The 25,652-nt window shown below is 39.2% G+C and overlaps 2 protein-coding genes across 4 annotated transcripts in view; one reads left to right on the top strand and one right to left on the bottom strand.

Annotated features, from left to right (window-relative positions):
* RAD50 (RAD50 double strand break repair protein) overlaps positions 1-25,652 on the bottom strand; it is a 91,791-nt gene that overhangs the window by 54,016 nt on the left and 12,123 nt on the right. For 2 of the 3 annotated variants that reach the window (XM_027607197.1, XM_027607196.2), the window contains 5 exons: positions 19,139-19,290; positions 15,943-16,128; positions 15,384-15,588; positions 656-784; positions 256-421 (listed from right to left, as the gene is read on the bottom strand). In XM_027607197.1, coding sequence (XP_027462998.1) covers positions 256-421; positions 656-784; positions 15,384-15,588; positions 15,943-16,128; positions 19,139-19,290 — 838 coding nt within the window. Of the gene's footprint in view, positions 1-255; positions 422-655; positions 785-15,383; positions 15,589-15,942; positions 16,129-19,138; positions 19,291-20,015; positions 20,130-25,652 lie in introns of those variants that run through there. The other variant, XM_027607198.2, reaches the window with a different exon arrangement.
* On the top strand, positions 11,219-13,443 carry LOC113929947 (copine-2-like). Its single transcript, XM_035727444.1, is given in 2 exon segments — positions 11,219-12,891; positions 12,893-13,443. Coding segments are annotated over 2 exon segments (1,656 nt in total). The 5' UTR covers positions 11,219-11,412; the 3' UTR covers positions 13,070-13,443.

Below are 25,652 nucleotides of genomic sequence, written 5' to 3'. Positions count from 1 at the left end.
TGTTGCTTTTACAACCATAACCATACTAACCTTCCTCCTGTTCCTCCTCCTACTCAGTAACCCTGGCAACCACTAATCTGTCCTCTGCTTCTAAAATTTTGACATTTCAGAGATATTATATAAATGGAAGCACACTGTATATTATCTTTTCAGATTGGTTTTTCACTTTGCATAATTTCCTGGAGATTCATCATTCATGCAGAAAATGCATAATATTACAATAGGAAAAAAGACCAAGTTAACATTTTGTCCTACCCTGCTCAACAAGCAATTCTGATTTTTCCTGATTGAGAAGCCTTGATTCTTTATTTGACTTTTCCAGTTCACGCTGACAGTCTACCAGTCTCCTTTCTTTCTCTCTTACTGTTCTCTGGTGATTGTGATATAAATCATTTAGTTGCTCATCAGTCCCTTGAAAAACCTGTGCAGAGAACCAAAATAAAGAGCTTTAATGAATAAATACAAGAAGTCATCACTCTGAAGTACAAAATATGAACCAAAGCTTATTCAATATCCTTCCTTTTAACATATACATGGAAATAACACAAACATCAAGATTTGTATTTTTTTCTGAAATGAGTGGCAAAATGGATTCAAATGAGGTTCATTATAATAATCTCAAAATTTTGAAGAACAAAATTCTACCACCACAGACCTTCTCCATTTTCTGTTCCAGTTCACTATTATCTTTCTCCATTTGCTTCTTCCGGCTATCCAAGGCTTTAATTTCATTGTCAAGTCTCGTTATTTTAAGGAGATTTTGTTCAATTTCTTTTAGACGATTCTGAAAATAAATGAATACTGTACATAAATTTCACTACAGTTTATACTGCAAATGAAGGAAAAGGAGTAAGATGTCCTGGGCTAGGTACTTAGTAAAAGTGATCTCTCATTTAGTGCTAACAATGCTAAAAATTATAAGAAGCACAGAGAAACCAAGGATCAGAGACATTAAATAATTTGCACAACTCCTAACAGCTACTAAGAAAAAAAAAAGCAATAATTAAAGTCCACTTTTAGTATTTTATTTATTTATTTATTTTTAAATCAGAGAGAGAGACAGTGAGCACAAGCAGGGGAAGTGGCAGGCAGAGGGAGAAGCAGGCAGCAGGCAGAAGGAGAAGCAGGCTCTCCGCTGAGCAAGGAGTCCAATGTGGGACTTGATCCCAGAACCCTAGGATCATAACCTGAGCCAAAGGCAGCCACTTAACCAGCTGAGCCACCCAGGCGTCCCTAAACTCCACTTCTAACTTCAAAGCCCACATCTTGCCCTCAGCAGCTCCCACAATTCATTCATTCACTGGGTAGAGTCACATTATGTAAAGTACCACATTATAAAAACTTAAATCTTTAATAGGCTGTTTTTAAAAAACAGATCTACTGTGTGGGCTAGAAACTCATCTTATGAGTCACAAGTGCATTCTGAGGCTGAAGGCAAAATTTACACGGAAAACTATATTTTGACTCAAAGTCTGCTCAAGCACACAGAACTCTTGAACAAGTGAAGTGTGACAAGTGATTTCACTGGCGGGCTTCTAGGGACAGCTGGTTGCCTAATCTCCAAGGAATATGTGCAACTAGACTCAGTGTTCTCTTCCTGGAGTGACGCTGAGGATACTCTTCTAATGTTTGCCTCTATAATTCCAAGGCTGACCAATTTCTCTTCTGAGATATTTTTAGAAACTAATTTATTAAACTACCACACTATTAGAGTACTTAGATATCAACTGTAAGCTTTTCACTTTCATTTCACCGAAATGCACCCTTAATGTCATTTAATGAAATTATAGTAATACCATACCTTGTGATTTGTATATTAACAAGTAGCATGTAATCACCATAAAAACAGGAACTTTGTTCACTAATGTATCCCCAAACACAAGAAACTGGTGTTCACTATGTTAGGTAAATGGAAAAATGAGTAATTTCACCAATAATAATTTGTAACTATCATTGATTGAATGCCTACTATATTGAAGACATTGTGCAAAATGCTGCTATACATTCACTCTAACCCTTATGAGACTACTTGCTAAGCAGGTGACTTGGAAGAATCAATGTGCATAAAGTCACATTCTTAATGATGAGAGAGGTTAAGATTGGAGACAGGGTGGTATAATGGTTAACACTGAAGGCTATGGGGACTGGAACAAGGTAAACCTCAACTTTACCTTGCACCATATAACCTGAAATGAAGCATAGAGTTAAATGTAAGAACGCAAATTATAAAACTTCTAGAAGAAAACACAGAAGAAAATCTGTGTGATTTTGGGTCAGGCAAAGATTTCCTAATTAGGAAACCAAACAAACTGTACAAGAAAAAAAACGATAAATTAGATTTCATCAAAATTAAAAACTGCTACTCTTCGAAGAGCAGTTAATAAAATACAGTATTTGCAAAATGGTTATATAAGGGCTTGCATCCACAATAAAAAGAAATCTCACAGCCACAAAAGACAAAAATCCCATTCAAAATAAGCAAATATCTGAATAGAAACTTAGCCAAAGAAGATACATAAAAAGACACTTAACATCCATAAGCATTAGAAAAGTGAAAATTAAAACTACAATGAAAAAAAAAAAACAACTCAGAGATACTACCATGCATCTACTACAATGGCTAAAATAAAAAAGACTGACAATACTAAGTAGTGACAGGATGTAGAGCAACTGCATTCTTTGATGTTGGCAGGACTACAAAATGGTACAGTCACTTTCAAAAGTAGTTTGGCAGCTCATAAGGTTAAATATACACTTCCATATAACCTAGCAACCCACCACTAGGAAGTTACCCAAGAGATTTGAAAAGATATCTCGAAAAGCCTGTATACCAAAGTTTATAGCAGTTTTATTCCTAATAGCTAGAAGCTGGAAAGAGCCTAATATCCATCAACTAGGGAATGGATGAACAAATTGTAATATATCCACACAATTTGCCCTGGATATTAACACCTCACAGCTGCGGTACTACACTCAGAAACTTCTCAGCTTCTATCTTCTCAGCTTCTATCACTGCCTCTTGCTGGCATTATCTGGGCTGGATCTATCGTGACACCTCTAGTGGCTTCATTCTTTAAATCCAGCCAGTCCAGTAAGTCCGGAGTATTCCTTCTTCTTCTATTTTTTTTTTAAGATTTTATTTATTTATTTGACACAGAGAGAGACAGAGAGCAAGCACAAGCAGGGGGAACAGCAGGCAGGGGAGAAGCAGGCTTCCCGCTGAGCAAGGAGCCCGATGCGGGACTCAGTCCCAGGACCCTGGGGTCATGACCTGAGCCGAAGGCAGACGCTTAACCGACTGAGCTACCCAGGGGCCCCCGGAATATTCCTTCTTTGAAATCTGCTTTCTTTAAAATTTATTTTAATTCCAGTGTAGTTCACATATAGTGTTATGACATGTTTAGTCCCTGCAGCACAAAACCCAGGTGCTATTCCCAGAGCACACCACCTAGTAAAAGAAGCCAGGACAAACAGAAAGAACAAAAAATATAGCAGAGTATTTAAAGCTGAGGTGTTAGTGTGAAATGAGACAATGAAGAAGTTGGGTTATCAGGTATACAAGAACCATGAACTTCCATATGGAAGAAATAAGTATGCCAGGTGTTTTCTGAATTCAAAAACAAGTTTCTCAAGCAATTTCCACCCGAAGGCAAAACAGGGCCAGGGTCAGGATAGAATGTGGTGGGACGAGAATGAAGTAGTTTATGACAGAATTCCTAAAGACAGAGGGAATCTATAAAAATGAGAAAGCATGAATGCAGTATTTGAAATGAAGCGGTCTTCTAGATGGCTCCTGGGAAGGTGATCTGACTCAAACCTTATGTTTAGTTCCATGAAGGGGATAAACCTAACCCTGTATGTCAGAGCTAAAACAAAACCAAACCAAACCTTTGAAATCAACCACTTAATCAATATTTACTGAACCACCTGCTATGTGCCAGGCACTGAGCTACGCTATAAGGACACAGAGAATAAAATTAAACCCATGGAGAACTAGTCAAAACTAAACACAAATAAAGAAACAATATATATATGTGTGATGAATCACTAAATTCTACTCCTGAAACCAGTATTACACTACATGTTAATTAACTAGAATCTGAATAAAAATTTGAAAAAAAAAAAACAAAAAACAAACCCAAAAAACAATACCTCACTAATTGCTACAGCCTTAGAATCCTGGCATTGCTCAATAAATACCAGTTGTTATCTCTTTGCCATACCTTCACATTCTTCCCTTTACAATAAATTTTCCATTTCAACTATATGGATTTCCTTGATACTGTTCAAGAACAGCTTGCTTTTCACTGTCCCTACATCTCTAATTACCTACCCATTTATGATCAACAAAATCGTATCCCCAATTCATTCCAGTGTAACCCCCTCTGGCCATCTCAGACAAAATTCTCTTTCTTGTTCCTCAGAGCCCTTACGCCTCTTGTCTTTTCTACCTTATGTGTTCCTGTCATCTTTCTAACCAGGCTGCTCCGAAAGAAGATAAAATGTGTTCCAGGGTCTTGGGTATTACCACACAACATCCATACACAGTAATCACAATAACTCGTCCTAACATTTATCATAATTCATCATTCTTTTGTCTATTAAACTAAATTCTAAGCCCACTGGTTCTCCATAATCTGAATGCAATTCTCTCATTTTATCCTGGTTTACTTAACCTAGGCTCTTCCTCACATGATTCTGTTTTGATAAGTTGCATGTGTGAAAATATATAAAAATGTGGATGTAAATACATTTATAATGTATTCATACAAAAAAAGAAAAACTGCTAATAGGCTATATTTGGAAGGTCAGAAATGAGTTGGAAGAGCACCTCTTACTTTCAACTCATATTTTTCTATAATTTTTTTTCACTGTGAGCACGTATTACTTTTAAAAGAAAAAGTAAAAATACAAACATATATAAAACACCTTCTACTCTGTCAGTTTGATTTTTCCCCATCCTTTAAGGTCAAATGTGGGGCTTGATCACAGGACCTGGGGATCATGACCTGAGCCGAAGGCAGACACTTAACAGACTGAGCCACCCAGGCGCCCATAATCCACCTGTTTAAAGTGTACAATTTAACACTATTTAGTATATTCATAGAGTCACGCAACCATTACCACAATCTAATCTTAGGGTAGTTCAACTTCCAAAAGGGGAACTATGCCAATTAGCAGTCACTGTTCATTCCTCTCTACCACCTACCCTACACAATCAATTTTCTGTCTCTATAGATTTGCCTATTTTGGACATTTCAAATAAATGGAATCCTACAATATGTGGTCTTTTGTAATTGGCTCCTTTCACTTAATGTGTTTTCGAGGTTCTTGCCTGTTGTAGCATGTATCAGAACTTCATTCCTTTTTATGGCTGAATCATATTCCAATGTAAGGGTATGCCACATTTTATTCAGCAGTTAATGGACAACTGAGTTGTTTCCATTTTTTGGCTATTATGAATAATGCTGCTATGAACGTCCCTATACAAGTTTTTGTGTAGATGAATTTTTTTTAATTTCTCTTGGGTATAAGATACTTTTTTTTTTTAAGATTTTATTTATTTGACAGAGACAGCAAGAGAGGGAACACAAGCAGGGGGAGTGGGAGATGGAGAAGCAGTCTTCCTGCTGAGTGGGGAAGCCTGATGTGGGGCTCAATCCCAGGACTCTGGGATCATGACCTGAGCGAAAGGCAGATGCTTAATGACTGAGCCACCCAGGCGCCCCTGGGAGTAAGATACTAAAGGAGTAAAATTGCTGGATCATATGTTAACTCTATGTTTTAACATTTCAAGGAATTGCTGAACTGTTTTCCAATGTCGGATATACCATTTTACATTGCCACCAGCATATATGAGGGTTCCAATTTCTCCCTATCCTTATTAACACTAATTATACATCTTTTTGATTTACAGCCACTCTGTGATTTTGATTTGTATGTTCCTGAAGAATAATGATGTCAAACATCTTTTCATGTGTTTTCGGACACATAGATACCTTCTTTAGAGAAATATCTAGTTAGATCCTTTGCACATTTTCAATTTGTTATTTTTTTAATTATTGAGTTATAAGAGTTCGTTATATATTCCAGAAAAAGGTCCCTTTTTAGATATATAACTGGCAATTATTTTCTCCCTTTTTGTGGGTTGTCGTTTTGCTTCTCGATGATGTAGTCTGCAAAACAAGTTTTTTATTTCGAGGAAGTCCAATTTATCTCTTTTTTCTTTCCTCACTTGTGCTACAGCCACCACCTTTTAGCTGCTAAAGAACGTATGCTTTAAACAGTATTATTTGCATAGCTCTTCAAATTACTCCTTTGTGATCCTATCTTCTTAAAAAGTTTCCTTGTTTCTCCTAATATATTTTAAGTTCTTTTAAGGGAAGGTCCAAGTTTTTGGCCTCATCATCCCCAAGAGCACCTGGTACAGTGCTACGCAAAAAACAATATTCGCTAAATAATGCAATAATGTCAATGGGTACTAGAACAGAAATAAAACCAAAGCTTTTCTAGTTTACAATTCAAAAATCTATACCAGGAGGTTGGAAAATGGCAATGGAGTAGGAGGACCCTAGGCTCACCTCACCCCACAAATACAAGTAGGTAACTATCAAATCATCCTCAATACCCCAGAAATCTATCTGAAGTCTGGCAGAACAAACTCCACAACTAAAGGTAGAGAAGAAGTCACAGTGAAGAAGACAGGAAGTGTAGAGATGTGGTTTATGGCCCCTGGGGTAGGGAAGGAGCAGCAGTCACTGAGAAGGGTGAGAAGACAGACTAACATGCAGGGAAGCACACAAGGAAAAACAAATCCCCATAGCAATTCACCTGGAAAGCGAGTGAGCCTGAATTTTTTGAGTTCTTGCAACTAGTGGAGCCTGGAGATTTAAAAGTCAACGTGTTTGGCTCTGGGAAAGCTCAAAGGGCATTGGGGCTGCTCTTGGAGAAAATGTAGGGCAAACAGCCACGGAAACAGCAATTTGAAGAGTGCCTGGGGCACACAGTGGGGAGGTTAGTTGCTCCTCTCAGAGCATGTCCTTGAGAGGTGATGTTCATTCAGAGACCGCTCCTGGAACAAAAGAACTGGCAGGCACCATTTCCCTCCCCATCCCTAAGCATAAGCAGTAGGGCCATCTGCAGGAAGCAGCCCGGCCCTGGACTTGGTATAACCTAACTTACACCAAACCATGCCCCCCACCACCCCAGTGGAACCTCTGCTCCCAGTCACCCTCACCTTAGTCCCAGTGCAGCAGGGCCCCTCCCCCTGAAGACTGGCCCAAACCCCTGCCAACATCGCATCTCCCGACCCAGGAATTTTGCGGAGCCTCGGTTCCAGTGGCAGTGGTGACAGATCTCATTTCACAAGCAGAACAGAGTACACCTAGTTAAAACGTGCCACCATCAGGCCAGGGACCCAACAACGCCCACAACAGCTAGAGACAGCCTCTGCAAATGACTGGCTGGAAGGATAAAGGAGCTAGGACACAAAAGCGGCGCGCACGGAGCACACACAGGACATGCTCCCAGAAGCACCAGGCCCCAGAGAACAGGGGACGCTACACTGCAGGGCACTGTAGGACCTCTTCTTCATAAAAGCCTTTCCCCTCAAAAATAGGAAGCATAGCTGACTTTCCTGACACACACTAACAGGCACAGAGACTTAGACAAAATGAGAAGACAGAAGTATTTGTCCCAAATCTAAGAAAAGGACAAGGCCACAGCCAGAGATCTAAGTGAAACAGAAATAAGTAACATGCCTGTTGGAGAACTTAAAGCAATGATGATAAGGATACTCACTGGACTTGGGAAAAGAGGGGAAGACATCACTGAGACCATTAACACAGAGATAATGACATAGCAGAGATAAAGGGCTCAGTAAATGAAATGAGAAACACACTTGATGGAATGAACAGCATGCTGGAAGAAGCAGAAGAAAGATACAGTGACCCACAAGAGAGACTAATGGAAAGTCATCAAACTGAATAAAAGGGACAAAAAAATTACGCAAAATGAGAACAGACAGGGACGCCTGGGTGGCTCAGTCGGTTGTGCATTTGCCTTCGGCTCAGGTCATGATTCTAGGGTCCTGGGATCAAGTACCGCATTGGGCTCCTCGCTCAGCGGGGAGCCTACTTCTCCCTCTGCTTGACGCTCCCCCTGCTTGTGCTCTCTCCCTGACAAATACATAAATAAAATCTTAAAAAAAAAAAAAAAAAAAGAGAACAGACTTTGGGAACTCAGTGACTCCACCAAACATAACATTTGTATTATAGGAGTCCCAGAAGAAGAGGAGGAAGAGAGAGAAAATGGGGCAGAGAATTTATCTGAAGAAATAATAGCTGAAAACTTCCTTAATCTGGAAGAGATTAAGGAGATACCAGATTCAGGAGGCACATCTTTTCTGACCCCAAAGCTGTGAAACTAGACATCAGTCACAAGAAAAAATGTGACACTAAATACATAGAGGTTAAATAACATGCTACTAACAATGAACGTGTCAACCAGAAAATAAAAGAAGAAACAAAAAAGTACATGGAGGGGTACATGGTAGGCTCGGTTGGAGGAGCGTGCGACTCCTGATCTCAGGGTTGTAAATTCAAGCCCCATGCTGGGTGAAGAGATTACTAAAAAAATAAATAGAACTTTAAAAAAAAGTACATGGAAACAAATGAAAATGAAACACAACAGTTCAAAATTGTTGGGACATAGCAGTTGTTGTTCTGAGAGAGAAATTTATAGCAATAGAGACCTACCTAAAGAAGAAATATCTCAAATAAACAACCTAACCTTACACCTAAAGGTGCTAGAGAAAGAGCAAACAAAACCCAAACAAACCTCTTCTCCCCTCCCCCACCGGCTCGGGATTTCTCTCTCTCTCACAAATAAATAAAACCTTAAAAAACAAAACAAAAAAAACTCCCAACAAACAAAACTTCAGGACCACATGGCTTCACAAGTAAGTTCTACCAAACATTTAAGGAAGCATTAATACCCATCCTTCTCAAACTATTCCAAAAAAATTGAAAGGAAGGAAAACTCCCAAATTCATTCTATGAGGCCAGCACTACTCTGATACAAAAACCAGATAAAGACACCATAAAAAAAAAAAGAGAACTACAGGCCAGCATCTCTGATGAACAGAGATGTAAAAATCCTCAACAAAATACTAGCAAACCAAATCCAACAATAAATAATCAGGGCACCTGCGTGGCTCAGTCAGTTAAGTATCTGCCTTTGGTCTCCCTCTGCCTCCTCCCCACTGCTCATGCTTTGTCTTTCCCTGTCTCTCAATAAATAAAATCTTAAAAAAAAATAATTCACCATGACCAAGTAGTATTTATTTCTGGGTTACAAAGTTGGTTCAATATTTGCAAATCAATCAGTATGATGCATCACATCAATAAGATAAAGGTTAAGAAACTTAGGATCATTTCAATAGACGCAGAAAAAGCATTTGACAAATACAACATCCATTCATGACAAAAACTCTCAACAAAGTAGGTTTAGAGGGGACACACCTCAACATAATAAAGCCCATCTATGAAAAACACACAGCTAAAACCACCCTCAACAGGGAAAGACTGAGAACCATTCCCCAAGGTCAGGAACAAAACTTTTATTCAATATAGTAATACAAGTCTTAGCCACAGCAATCAGACAACTAAAAAACAAAAGGCCTCCAAACTGGTAAGGAAGAAGTAAAATTTTGATTATTTGCAGATGACATGATACTATATATTGGAAATACACAGTATACCATATACATACTATCGTAAACATACTAAACAATACAGTGTACATACTATACATATATGCGTATACTACATGTATATTATACATGTTATACATACTACATATATGTATATATTACATATATATGTATATTACCAGAAAAACCACCAAAAAACTATTAGAACTGATAAACAAATTCAGTAAAATCAAAGGAGACAAAACCAATTGTATTTCTTTTTTTTATTTTTATTTTTTTAAAGATTTTATTTATTTATTTGAGAGAGAGAGAATGAGAGATAGAGAGCACAAGGGGGAAGAGGGTCAGAGGGAGAAGCAGACTCGCCGCTGAGCAGGGAGCCCGATGTGGGACTCGATCCCGGGACTCCAGGATCATGACCTGAGCCGAAGGCAGTCGCTTAACCAACTGAGCCACCCAGGCGCCCCACCAATTGTATTTCTATACACCAATAATGAAGCAGCAGAAAAAGAAATTAAGAAAACAATCCCATTTACAATTGCACCAAAAATAATAAGACACCTAGGAGTAAACCTAACCAAAGAGGCCAAAGACCTGTACTCTGAAAACTATAGAATACTGATGAAAGAAAATGAAAATGACACAAAGAAGTGGGAAGACATTCCATGCCCATAGGCTGGAAGAACAAATACTGTTGAAATGTCTATACCACCCAAAGCAATCTACAGATTTAATGCAATCCCTATCAAAATACCAACAGTATTCTTCACAGAACTAGAATAAACAATCCAAAAATCTGTACGGAACCACAAAAGACCCCAAAGAGCCACAGCAATCTTGAAAAAGAAAGGCAAAACTGGAGATGTCACAATTCCAGAATTCAAGTTATATTACAAAGCTGTAGTGATCACAATAATATAGTACTGGCACAAAAACAGACACACAGATCAATAGAACAGAAAATCCAGAAATTAACCCACAATAATATGGTCAATTAATCTTCGACAAAGCAGGAAAGAATATCCAAGAACAAATGGTATTGGGAAAACTGGTCAGCTACATGTGAAAGAATTAAACTGGATCACTTTCTTATACCATACACAAAAATAAAATGGATTAAAGACCTAAATGCGAGACTTTAAACTATAAAAGTCCTAGAAGAGAGCACAGGCAGTAATTTCTCCAACACAAGCCATAGCAACTTTTTTCTATACAGGTCCCTTCAGGGAAGGGAAATAAAAGCAAAAAAAACCTACTGGGATTACACTGAAATAAAAAGCTTTTGCACAGTGAAAGAAGCCATCAAAACTAAAAAGTAACTTACGGAATGGGAGAAGATATTTACAAATGACATATCCAATAAAGGGCTAGTATTCGGAACATATAAAGAACTGATACAACTCAACACCCGAAAAACAAATAATCCAATTAAAAAATGGGCATAAGACATGAACAGACATTTCTCTAAAGAAGACATCAAGATAGCCCGAGCGGCTGCGAGCGCACGCGAGCTGGCCAGGGCCGCGCGGACAGCGCCGTGAGTCTGTCCCGCGCCTGCGGGCCCCGCCGAGCAGGGGAGCGCCCCGGGATGCCCCGGCGGCCCGGAGTGCGGGCAGCGGCAGCGGCGGCCGCGCCGTGAGAGCGGCGGCGCCCGCGGGACCCGCGACCGCCAGGAACTGCTGCCACCACCACCAACCCCCATGGCCTACATCCCTAGTGGGGGCGCCCCGGCCACGGGGGTAGCACCCGTGGGCTCTCAGTATTGCGTGTGCAAGGTGGAGCTGTCAGTGAGTGGCCAGAACCTGCTGGACCGGGATGTGACCTCCAAGTCTGACCCCTTCTGTGTCCTCTTTACAGAGAGCGACGGCAGGTGGATTGAGTATGACAGGACGGAAACCGCGGTCAACAACCTCAACCCCGCGTTCTCCAAGAAGTTCGTCCTTGACTACCACTTCGAGGAAGTGCAGAAGCTCAAGTGCGCCCTGTTCGACCAGGACAAGTCCAGCACACAGCTGGAAGAGCATGATTTCCTGGGCCAGTTCTCCTGCAGCCTGGGCACGATCGTCTCCAGCAAGATCACTCGGCCTCTGATGCTGATGAATGACAAGCCTGCAGGGAAGGGCTTGATTACGGTCGCCGCCCAGGAGCTGTCGGACAACCAGGTCATCACACTGAGTCTGGCGGGCAGGAAGCTGGACAAGAAGGACCTCTTCGGAAAGTCAGACCCATTTCTTGAGTTTTATAAACCAGGAGATGATGGCAAGTGGATGCTGGTTCACAGGACTGAGGTGATCAAGTACACGCTGGACCCTGTGTGGAAACCATTCACTGTCCCATTGGTATCCCTGTGTGATGGGGACGTGGAGAAGCCCATCCAGGTCATGTGCTACGACTATGACAATGACGGGGGCCATGACTTCATCGGCGAGTTCCAGACGTCGGTGTCGCAGATGTGTGAGGCTCGTGATGGCGTCCCGCTGGAGTTTGAGTACATCAACCCCAAGAAGCAAAGGAAGAAGAAGAACTATAAAAACTCAGGCATCATTATCCTGCGTTCCTGCGAGATAAACCGGGACTACTCCTTCCTGGACTACATCCTGGGAGGCTGCCAGCTCATGTTCACTGTTGGGATAGACTTCACAGCCTCCAACGGGAATCCCCTTGACCCTTCCTCTTTGCACTGTATCAACCCCATGGGCACCAACGAGTATCTGTCGGCCATCTGGGCTGTTGGGCAGATCATTCAGGACTACGACAGTGATAAGATGTTTCCGGCTCTGGGCTTTGGGGCCCAGTTACCCCCAGACTGGAAGGTCTCCCATGAGTTTGCCATCAACTTCAACCCCACCAACCCCTTCTGCTCAGGTGTGGATGGCATCGCCCAGGCATACGCGGCTTGCCTGCCCCATATCCGTTTCTATGGTCCCACCAACTTCTCTCCCATCGTCAACCACGTGGCGCAGTTTGCGGCCCAGGCCACACAGCAGCAGACGGCCACGCAATACTTCATCCTCCTCATCATCACGGATGGCGTCATCAGTGACATGGAGGAGACGCGCCACACCGTGGTGCAGGCTTCCAAGCTGCCCATGTCCATCATCATCGTGGGCGTGGGCAACGCCGACTTCGCCGCCATGGAGTTCCTGGACGGGGACAGCCGCACACTGCGCTCGCACACCGCGCTCGCACACCGGGGAGGAGGCAGCCCGTGATATCGTGCAGTTCGTGACCTTCCGAGAGTTCCGCAATGCAGCGAGAGAGACCTTGGCCAAAGCTGTGCTGGCGGAACTGCCCCAACAAGTCGTGCAGTATTTCAAGCATAAAAACCTGCCCCCCACCCACTTGGAGCCCGCCTGAGCACCAGCCCAGGCCCAGCAGCAGCATGCCGGCTGGGCCTCCCGCCCTCCCAGGAACGTGCACGCTCACCCTGCTTCCTGGTGGGGGGGGCCTTGTTTTTAACCCATCCACGTTTTTATTTTTTACAACCAGACCTCCACCCTCCCAGCCCAGCTGGGCTTCCTTTGTTGGAGTCAACAGATGATGCTTCCAGGCCAAACTGGCTTCCTCCCTCCCCTTAAGTACTGAATGTACTTTGTATAATTTTAGTGAAATTATTGTTATTAAAGAGAAAATTTTTACAATCCTAACTGGCTTTTTCCAAGTAACTAGCTGCAGACCCTGAAAGGAGCGTGTCCCCAGTGCATACTTTGTGTCATTGCCTGCACCTACTTCCTGCTGTTTTTTTATACTGTGACTGTGTTCTATTTGTTATACTCAGGGTAATAAAGCAGTTTCCAATGGAAAAAAAAAAAAAAAGAAGACATCAAGATAGCAAACAGACACATGAAAAGATGCTCAACGTTACTGATCATCAGGGAAATGCAAATCAAAACTACAATGAGATACCATCTCACACCTGTGAGAATAGGTAAAATTACAAGATGCTATTGAGGATATGGAGAAAAAGGAGTGCTTGTTCCCTATTGGTGGGAATGCTCTGGAAAAGAGTGAAAAGTTAAAAATAGAACTACCTTATGATCTAGCAATTGCACTACTGGGTATTACCCAGAGTATACAAGAACACTCATTCGGAGGGATACATGCACCCCTATGTTTATAGCAGCATGATTTACAATGCTGAGATATGGAAGCAGCCCAAGTGCCATCGACTGGAGAATGGATAAAGATGTGCTTTATAGAGACAATGGACTATTACTCAGCCATAAAAAAAAGAATGAAATCTTGCCATTTGCAACAACATGGATGGAACTAGAAAATAGAATGCTAAGTGAAATGAGTCAGAGAAAGACTAATTTATTTCACTCATACGTGGAATTAAGAAACAAAACGAACAAAGGCAAAATAAAAAAGGAGACAAAATAAGACTTTTTTTTAACGATTTTATTTATTTATTTGACAGAGAAAGAGAGAGAAAGAGCAAACACAAGCAGGGGGGAGCGGCAGGGGGAGCGGCAGAGGGAGAGGGAGAAGCAGGCTCCCCACTGAGAAGGGAGCCCCACGTGGGGCTTGATCCCAGCACTCTGGGATCGTGACCTGAGCAAAAGTCAGAGGCTTAACCGACTGAGCCACCCAGGTGCTCCAAGAAACAGACTTTTAACTATGGAGAACAAACTGATGATTATCAGAGGGGAAGTGGGCAGGAGGATAGGTTAAATAAATGATGGGGATTAAGGAATACCTTTGTCATGATGACCATCAGATGATTAAAATAAAAACTTTTTAAATAAATGAATAAATAAATAAAAATTAAAAAATAATCTATACCAGTATTTAGAGATGAATTTAAGAGCCAAATCAGTTAACTTTTAAATAATTTTTAAAAAAATTCTTCTACTATTTGAAACCTAGAAAATAGCCATTTTCAAGGATGCTCTTACTTATTTAAGCTAGGAACACTTTAAGAGCAAGGACATCACTATAGTTCTCCTTGTACCTGTAACCCCAAGCATAGTATACCTTGTATACCCCTTGCACACAGGAAATACTCAATAAATGTTTAGGAAGCACACATTTTTACTTGCGGTCTTTATGGCCTTTCTTATAAATCACAAGAGTTTAGAAAACTGTCAAATATATCAACATGTTATGCATCAATTCCAAATTTTATGCAATGTCAAGAACATCCTGAAAATTATAAAAATTCCCTGGAAAGATGTGTCAATTAAAAAATAAAAATCTCGGGGCAACTGGGTGGCTCAGTCCTTAAGTGTCTGCCTTCAGCTTGAGTCATGATCCCAGGGTCCTGAGATAAAGCCCCGCATCAGGCTCCCTGCTCAGCGGGAGGCCGGCTTCTCCCTCACCCACTCCCCCTGCTTGTGTTCCCTCTCTGGCTGTCTCTCTGTCAAATAAGCAAAATCTTAAAAAAAAAAAAAAAAAAGGTCTCCTTAAGAATACAGTAATGTATAAGGTTGGGTCATTATTCAACAACTAAAGATATACCTCAGTAACTTAGTATGATGGTACGAATTTGTTTACTCTCAAATTCAAGCTCTTTGGGCAATTCTAAGACTAACCACCCAATAAAGAACTAAGATATTAACCATGACATTATAGAGTGATATTTTTTTCAAGAAATATATACAACATTCAAATTTATATAAAAATAAAGTGCTTTCAGGGATGCTACCATGATAAAATGTGACCTTCTTACCTTCAATGGATCAAGTTCGTTCTCATAGGATTTGACAATTTCCTTTGAGGATGTTAACTGGGCTTCCTTACTAGTAATCTGGTCACGTATCTCACAAGCTTTTTCCTTATTTTGCTTCAAATATTTTAGTTCCGTTTGACATTCTTTTACTTTCTGACCTTGTGTCTGTCGTACCTGCCGAAGTGTTTCCAAGGCTTTTATGTACCTTTGGAGATATTAAATAAAAATCAAACTTCTGTCCAAGGGAATTACAGTAGATTTAAACAATGGAGTATTACATAGTTGTTAAGATGACATTTACAGAGTTATTAATAACTTAGAAAATGCTTATGATATAATGGTAAATGAAAAAGTGACATATAAATTATCAACCAGGCCAATAAAGATGTACAGAATGAAAACAGAAAGGAAATATGCCCAGTGGTTGTTACTGGATGACAGGTAATAACTGATAACTTTTTTACTTTTAGAAGATTTTCTTTTAAAAAAGAAGCATCCAAATTGCAACCATGGCTCAATAACTTAATGGGTTTTTATAGTCTCGCTAAAGGTTACAAACCTTGTTGCTGAAAAAATCTCATCAAATTTTTGCTTCAGAGCCTTTCCTTCACTTAAAGGCCAATTAGAGTCTTCTTGGTGACAAAAAATGACATTATTTAGCACAGACCTGGAAACCCCAAGAGAACTTATCATCTCTCGGTCAATTTCTGCACACTTAGAGCTGAGACTGACCTTCTCACCATGCCTACAGAAAACAAAAATCAAGAATTTTGTTAAAAAAAAAACAACCAAAACCCCTCCATTTGTACCTGTTTAATCATTCCTTTACACTGTACTTGTCAAAAAAAAAAGGAAAAAAAAAAAGTCCTCTCATCCATCCCATTACAGTAGGTTCCTCATGGTAAAAAGTTTAAATGATTCAGCAGTTCAATGATGAAAAAGTATGTAAAACAGGGCAGGATAGGAAATGATGCCAGAATTAATTTTTTTTTACATGTTTGGAATTCGAAATATAGTAACTTAAAATATTTATAGACAATAAACAGAGGAAACTATCTTCCATCCCCAGAATTTAAAAATAAGAAAAGTAAGAGACTTAAAAGAATAAAACAGGATGATCCACAGCAGACAGGCAACAGTGCCTTAAACAAAGACATCTAAAGACTGTATTGTTTAGATAGGGATTGTTCAGTAACAGACACACTGTAAACAGAGAACAAAGGCAAACTTTAGTGATGCTTACCTAAGCAAATCCAAGCAAATCTTAATCAGTAGACCTCAACTTCTAAGGTCACACTGACAAAGCAATCCAAAAGACAGAAGTGCCTTAGGGTCTTTTAAAAGGTAAGTTCCCCTCAAAAAATAAAAATAAAAAATAAATAAAAGATAAGTTCCCTACATCATTATAACTAGGGCCAGGAGCATCCCTGCCCTTGGATTCCAAGAGATCTCTCAGTATCTTTCATAAGAAGGACATATTCAACATTTTCTTTTCCTATCTTCTGTGCAGTATCTGTTAATAACTAGATTAGGTGGGCAGAAGTAGTGTCTGTATTTACTATCATTTATATATTCCAATATGTGTTTTGAAAATACTACACCGAATACACTGAGAATGTTTTGTAGGGGTATAGAATGGACACAGAATAGGAGGTTATCCCATTAGACCAGGGAAAGATGATGGTAGCTTGAACTAGAATGGTCATTGCACAGATGGAAAGAAAGACTCAACAGACATCTAGGTTAAATCCATAGGACCTGGTAATGAGGTGTCAAGAGAGACAGGTTATTGGTTTGTGTCAGTGGATTGATGGGAGTGCCATTCACTGCAATGAGGAGCACTGCAAGAGTATCAGGTTGTGGGAGGTTTTTTAGGTGTCAAGGGGAAGGACTCATGAGCTTGGTTTTGAACTTTTTGAATCTGAGGTGTCTTTGAAAGAGCTGGTAGAACACGAGAAAGGCAGCTGCGTACATGGGTCTAGAAATAAAGGTCTGGAGACCTAAATCTCTGAGTCACCTATGAATATACAGTAATCTGAGCAACGGATATGAATGAGATTCACTAGGAAGAGAATATAGAGCAGAAATAGGAGAGGATCTAGGAGCCTGTCGAACTCCTACCTTTACTGGCTGGGGAGGATGTGGCCGTGAAGAAGAGAACAGTGTCGTGTCATGGAAGACTATTAAAGATTTTCAAGAAGTTATTAACAGCTGCCATTTACTGAATTACAGTGCACAGAACAATGGCGCTTCAAAGATACTTACATCCTAATCCCTGGAATTTGTGAATCTGTTGGGTTACATAGCAGAATAACGATGATAGATGGAGTTAAGGTTGCTTATCACCTGGACCCTAAATAGAGGAATTACCCTGGATTATTATGGTGGGTCGACACAATCACAAGGTCCTTAATTGGGAGAGGGAGGCCGAAGAGAAGGTCAGAGTGATGTACTGTGAGAACTCTGCCCACTATTGCTGGCTTTGAAGATGAAGGAGGGCCATGAGCCAAGGCATGTGGGTGGACTGTAAAAGGGCCCGGAAATAGATCTTCCCTGGAGCCTCCAGAAAGAAACACCCCCCTGCCACCATCTTGATTTTAAGCCAGTGAGACCCACAACTCAGACTTATAAATTACAGAACTATAAGATAATAAATGTGTATTGTTTTAAACCACTAAGTCTGTGGTTTGTTTTGCAGTCATGGAAAACTAATACATGAGCTCTTACTACCTGTTAAGTGTTTTATATGCATTAGCTCAATCCTTAAAACATCTAAGATATATGTAGTAATAATGAATCCCTATTTTACAAATAAAAAAACACAGGCTTGCTACGAGATCTATTTTGTAAAGCAGTAGCATTATCCTAATTAATGTAGTGACCTTAGTTAGAACTGTTTCAGTAGAGGAATAAAATAGGGCTGGAGGAGGAGTGAGGAGGAGGAACAGCAATGGAGATAGTGTCAACAACTCTTCTTGAGAAGACCGGCTGGAAAGGGCAAGATGGAGACAGACAGTAATTGGCATGGAATGAAATTCAAGGGGTGTGGGAGAGACCTGAGTGTGTTTAAATGCCAAGGAAACAAACCTGCTTAAGGAGCTAGTAGCCAAAATACTGCCTCTAGCAAATAATGGGTTGTAAATGTTATTAATTAAAGGAATTACTTCATTAGTTGAACAAATAAATGAACAAGTAAAAGGGAGGGGCAAGGGGACAATTAAGTAATGTGCTCAACAAGGATAAAGCTTTGAAGCCAGGGCAGCCTAATTCCAAAATCCATACCCATTACAAAATACCTCCCTCCAACAAAGGTAACAGTCGAAAGGGACGAATTATCTCTTTCCTATTGGTATGCTTCTTATCTCACCCACTCCTACACATGATACTAGCATTTTCCATTCATTCAATCTATATTTGAGTGATTGTGCACCTTCAACTGAGCAACTGTTCATAAATTACTCAAAGGAATGTAGCATTATCACTAAATCTTTAATGGGATCATTCTATTTAACTGATAAACAGATCAAACAACAAATGTTCATAGAGGATGAAGCCATACATGTGAAGGGGCAGGGAGCACACAGGAACTCTACTTTCTGCTCAGTTTTGCTGAGAACCTAAAACTGCTCTAAAAAATAAAGTCTGTTTAAAAAAATTAACATGCTCCCCTAAAATAATGGGAAAAAACCCATTAGGTTCTTATGAACCTAAAAGACTGAAAATGAACAGATATTCAAATATAAATAAACACCTACTTTGTTCTAGTAATGACTCCTTCCAGGGTTTTAAATTCTGTCTTTTTGCTTTTCTGAGTACACACCATAGACCTCTGTACAGCTATAAGTTCTCCATTGACATCACGAAACTGCAGACGAATCTGGGCTCTAACATCTGTTTCTTGAGCAACCTTTGAAGATAAACGGAGAAAAATTATGCTACCTTAGTAAGTATCAGGACATTCGTTCTAAAAGAAAAGACACAAGAAATCTTACCAAAAATTAGAAAAAAAAGAAAAACTTAAACATCCAAAATGAGGGACACTTTTACATGCTACTCAATATATAGGAGGAAAAGAATACTCTCTAATTGATCTACTAAAATTGTTTATTTTCTGTTATTCAGTAACATTAGATCAGGTATGTAGATTTTTCAAATAAATAAATTTTACCTTCTTATCAAGTGTTTTCCAACAGATTTTTAAAAACATACACAAGCTTGCAGAAAAGTAAAAATACAATATATAGAACTTTTCTCCCCTGAACCAACTGAGATTAAGTTGATTTGATGTCCTACAAAATAGGGACATTGTCAAACATAAAAATCAGGACATTTAGAGTGATGTATTACTACCATATGGTCCCCAGATTCCGTTCAAGTTTTGCCGATTGTTCCAATATGCCCTTTACAACAAAAGGATTATGTAGTGTATGACAGGTCAGAATTATATATTGTATTACACACTGTTCAGAATTACATATTGTTGTCATGCCTCTAGTTTCTTTCAGTCTGGGACAGTTCCTCAGATTTTCCCTTTCATGACTGATAACTTTGAAAACTATATTATTTCACAGACTATATCCCCAAATTTGGGTTTGTCTAATATTTCCTCATGACTAGAATCAGATTATGTACCTTTGGCAGGAATACTACAGAAGTGACGTGTGTTCCTTTCATTGCATCTTGTCGAATGGGACACAATTTCAATTTATCCCACTACTGGGATAATGGTGGTATCTGTCACACTTCTCTACCATCCAGTTATTTCTTATACTTCGCTGTTAATAAATATTTGGGAGATACATTGAGACCATGTTAATATCTCATACCTCATCAAACTTTCTTCCACTAGTTTTAGCATCTATTAATGTTTCTTACCTGAATGAACTATTTCTATGATAGCTATCAAATAGTAATTTTCTAGTTCCATTATTTCTCCTACATTTGTTTGTTAAGATTCTACTATAAGGAAGGGTTTTGTCTTTTCCTCATTATTTATTTTCATTTAAAAAATATTACTATATAGACTCCTACATTCCTCACTTGGACTCCAATTCCCAACAAGGATGCCACAGTTAGCTTCTGTGGATGGCTTCCTCCCTCAGCTTCACCAACTGGCTTATGTACTGAATTAATTAGGGATGAAGGAAGGTGCTGAGTTTTTACCATGAATACTGAATTTTTTATTTTGTTTTTAAAGACTTATTTATTTCAGAGAGAGCATGAGCTCAAGCACAAGTGGGTGGAGAAGAGGAAGAGAATCTTCAAGCAGACTCCCCACTGAGCAGGGAGCCCACCATAGGGTTAGATCTCATGACTCATGAGATCGTGACCTGAGCAGAAACCAAGAGTCAGATGCTCAGCAGACTTAGCCACCCAGACACTTCATGAATTTAAATGTCTTTGTACTTATTGATGCTCATATGATTTTTCTCCTTTATTCTGTTAATCAGTGGCAAACTACACTGATCGGTTTTCAAATGTTAAACAAACTTGCATTCCCGAGATAAACCCAACTTATTCATGGTATATTATTTCTATCTGCATATTAATGAATTTGGTTTGTTACCATTTTCCTATGGATTTTTGCATTTTTGTTCATCAGGGGTATCCGTAGTTCTCCTGTAATGTCTTTGGTTTTGGTATCAGGGTAATGTTAGCCTCATAAAATGAGTTGGGATGTATTTCCTCCGCCTCTCTTTTCAGAGTTTGTGTAGAATTCACATTATTTCTTCCTAAAATGTTTGGTAGAATTCAGGGAAATCATCAGGTCCTGAAGTTCTCATCATGAGGTTTTTAACTGTTAATTTCTTCAGTAGGGATATTTTTTTGGGGGGTGACCTTTAGTAGTTGGTGTCCTTAATAGAATTTGTCCATTTCATCTAAGTTGAATGTATTGGCATAGTTGCTAACAATATTGTCTTATTACCTATATAATGCCTGTAGGATCTGTAGTTATGTTGCCTCATTTACTCTGAATATTGATAATTTCTGTCTTCTTTTTCATGATCATGCTGCTTAGAGGTTTATTAATTTCACGGACTTTTTTTTTTAGGATTTTTGTTGTTTAATTTTGAAAAAAATCTCAAACTTACAGAAGTGTTTCACGTATAGTACAAAAACTCCCCCTTTGAACTATTTGAGGATACCTTTTAACCTTCAAATGCTTTAACATGTCATATTTCCAAGAAAAAAAAGAAAAATTTCCCCCACGATCACAGCACCGATCTTAAAATCGGGAGATTTACATCAATACAGGGTTTCTATTTCATCCTCCAGCTCCATTCAGATTTCATCAATTGTCACAATAATGTCCTTTATAGCAAAAAGATACAGTTTAGAATCACACAGGGCTTGTGTCCTTAATTATATCCATTTGGAATGCTACCATGGTCACTTTTTTTTTTAAGAAAAAAACAGAAGGTTTCACTGTTTTTCTCTGTTGTCTTTGTATTCTATTTCACTTATTTTTGCTCTTATCTTTATTTAATTTCTCCCCTTTGCCTATTTTGAGTTTAATTAGCTTGTCTTTTTCAAGCTTCTTAAGATGCAAGCTCTCAGGTCATTAATTTCAGATATTTTTTCTTCTCTAACACTTGATTCTATAAATTTTTTTTTTATGTCACCATACAGTACATCATTAGTTTTTGATGTAGTGCTCCATGATTGTTTGCATATAACATGGTACTCCATGCAATACGTGCCCGCCTTTATACCGATCACCGGGCTAACCCATCCCCCACCCTCCTCCCCTCTAGAACCCTCAGTTTGTTTCCTTCTCATGGTTCATCTCTCCCCCCTTCATTTTTCCCTTGCTTCTCCTAATGTCCTCCATGCTGTTCCTTATGTTCCACAATAAGTGAAACCATATAATTGATTTTCTCTTCTTGACTTATTTCACTTAGCATAATCCCCTCCAGTCCCATCCATGTTGATGCAAAAGTTGGGTATTCATCCTTTCTGATGGCTGAGTCATATTCCACTGTATATATGGACCACATCTTCTTTATCCATTTGTCTGTTGAAAGGCATCTCGGCTCCTGCCACAGGTGGGCTATTCTGGACATTGCTGCTGTGGACATTGGGGTGCATATGGCCCTTCTTTTCACTATACCTGTGTTTCTGGGGTAAATACCCAGTAGCGCAATTGCTAGGTCAAAGGGTAGCTCTATTTTTAATTTTTTGAGGAACCTCCACATTGTTTTCCAAAGTGGCTGTACCAACTTGCATTCCCACGAACAGTGTAAGAGGGTTCGCCTTTCTCCACAACCTCTCCGACATTTGTTCTTTCTTGCCTTGTCAACTTTTGCCATTCTAACTGGTGTAAGGTGGTATCTCAATGTGGTTTTGAAGTGAATTTCCCTGATGGCTAATGATGATGAACATTTTTTCATGCGTCTGTTAGCCATCTGTATGTCTTCTTTGGAGAAGTGTCTGTTCATGTCTTCTGCCCATTTTTTTTATTATGTTAATCACCATACATCATTAGTTTTTGATGTAGTGTTCCATGACTCATTGTTTGCGTGTAACACCCAGTGCTCCATGCAGTACGTGTCCTCTTTAACCCATCCCCCCACCCCTCTCCCCTCTAGAACCCTCAGTTTGTTTCTCAGAGTCCATAGTCTCTCATGGTTCGTCTCCCCTCCGATTCCCTCCCCTTCATTTTTCCCTTCCTGCTTTTTTTTTTTTTTAACATATAATGTATTATTTGTTTCAGAGGTACAGGTCTGTGATTCAACAGTCTTACACGATTCACAGTGCTCACCATAGCACATACCCTCCCCAATGTCTATTTTTGACTTACTTGTTTTTGGGGTGTTGAGTTTATGAGAAGTTTTTTATAGATCTTGGATATCTGCCCTTTGTCTGTAGTGTCATTTGCCATTATCTTCTCTCATTCTGTGGGTTGCCTCTTTGCTGTGCAGAAGCTTTTTATCTTGATAAAGTCCCGAAAGTTCATTTTCGCTTTTGTTTTCTTTGCCTTTGGAGCCATGTCTTGAAAGAAGTTGCTGTGGCCAATGTCGAAGAGGTTACTGCCTATGTTCTCCTCTAGGACTCTATAAATTTCTAAGCATTATTTAGCTACATCCCATAAATTCTTCTAAGTTATGCTTTTATTTGAAGTATTTTCTAATTTCCCTTGTGCTCTTTTAAATCCATGGGTTATTTAGAAGTGTGCTACTTGAGATTTTCTAGTTAGTTTTGTTACTGATTTCTAGTTTAATTCTGGTGTAGCCAGAGAACACACTCTGTATGACTTCAATCCTTATAACTTTTTTACACTTGTTTATGGTCCAGAATATTTGTGAATGTTCTATGTGTGCTTGAAAATAATGTATGTTCTGCTGTTCACTGGTGGAATGTCCTATAAATGTCAATTAGGTTAATTAATTTGGTTAATAGTGCTAAAATTTTCCATATCCTTACTGATATTTTGCCTCCTTTTCCTGTTTTTCTACTGGGAAGGGTGCTGAGATCCACAACTACAGTCGTACAGTTGTTTATTTCTCCTTTCGGTTCCATAGATTTTTGTTATCTTCTATATTGAAGCTTTACATTTAGAATTGCTCTATCTTCTTGGTGAACTGACCCCTTTATGATCATAAAATGTCTTTTTATCCCACTAATATTACTGGTTCTGAAATATACTGTCTGATATTAATAGAGCCACTTCAGTTTTCTTATTAGTTGGCATATTTTAGTATTTTTTCCCCATCTGTTTACTTTTAACCTATCTGCACTGTATTTAAAAACACTGTTACTCCTTTTGCTTTATTTGGGTCTTTTATCTTGCATTTTTCTCAGTATGCTTATGTTTTCCTTTACAACTTTATACACATTTATAAGATTTGTACTAACGTTTTAAGGCTGTCTGATAATTCTATCATCTCTTTCATTTTGGATCTGATTCTATGACTTAATTTTCTCCCGTTTATGGGTTCCCTGTTTCTTTGCATGGCTGCTAATTTTCTACCGTGCATTTTATATTGTTGAATAAAGAATTTTGTTTTACTCCTTTAATGAGTATTGAACTTTGTGCAGGCATGCAGTTGAGTTTCTTAAGGTTTGATCCTTATGAGCCTTTGTTTTTAAAGATTGTAAAGGGGATCTAGAGCAACCTTTACTCTGAGACTAATTTAGTATCATTTTCCCTTAACCTTAAGAAACTCCTTTAACATTTCTTGTGGCACAAGGGTGCTGAAGAACAAGTAACTGTCATTTCTAAAAAAAAATCTGAAAATGTACTCCATTTCATCTTTATTTTTTGAAGGATATTTCTGCTAGATATAGAATTTTAAGCTGAATTTTATACTCCAGCACTTTGAAGCTATCACCTCATTACCTCCTGGCTTGGACGGTTTTTGATGACAAGTGGAGTTGTCATTATTTTTCTCTTCTGCATAATGTTTTACTTTTCCCTCAGTCTGCTAAAATCTTCTTTTTATCTTTGGTTTTCAGTAGTTTGAATATAATACACAACATAAATGTGTTTACACTATTTGTGATGTGTTGAGATTCTTGGGTCTTTTTTCATTTTCTCTGTTGGGATTGTTCTCTACACATATGGCCACGTTTTCCTTTAAATTGTTGAACTTATGTATCCTTGTCTGCTAATTTCAAAATCTGTTACCTCTAGATCTGTTTCTACACATTTTTTTCCTCCCAGTTATGGATCACATTTGCTTCTTCACATATCCACTAATTTTTTTTTATTACATCTTAGACTCTCAGACACTGTAGATGCTACACTGAGAGTTTGGACTGTGTCAACTTCCTTTAAAAAGTGCTGAAGTTTGTTTTAGCAAGCAGTTAATTTATTGGAAACACACCTTGATTCTGTCAAAGCTTATTTTAGATTTGTTAGGATGGCCTTTCTGAGGTCTCAAAAGAACACTAGGGTTCCAGAAGGCCTCCCTACTACTCTGGCATATCAAAACTCAAATGTCACCCAGCAGTGTGTAATCTCTAGAATATCCATTCAGCTCATAGTCTCACTCCTCTACCCCAGTAGTTGTTCTCTGCTAGCCCTCACTGAATCCTGTCCTGGACACATGTAGCTTAGTATCTAGCCAAAGATTCAACAGCCCCTTACACTGATTTCTGGTGCCCATCTCTGCAAAGCAATCCCACTCCTGTATCTTTCCTATAATCTTCAGCCACCTCAGTAAACCCACACTTCTACCTTTGTTTCATCTACCTAGCAATATCACTATTCTCTGTTGGGTTCTAATTCCATGTGTAGAAAGCTAGAATGAATGCATAGTCACATCA

This window comes from Zalophus californianus, chromosome 5 (assembly GCF_009762305.2).
Source record: "Zalophus californianus isolate mZalCal1 chromosome 5, mZalCal1.pri.v2, whole genome shotgun sequence".
Taxonomy (NCBI): Eukaryota; Metazoa; Chordata; class Mammalia; order Carnivora; family Otariidae; genus Zalophus; species Zalophus californianus.
This window is presented reverse-complemented; position numbering and strand designations above follow the sequence as displayed.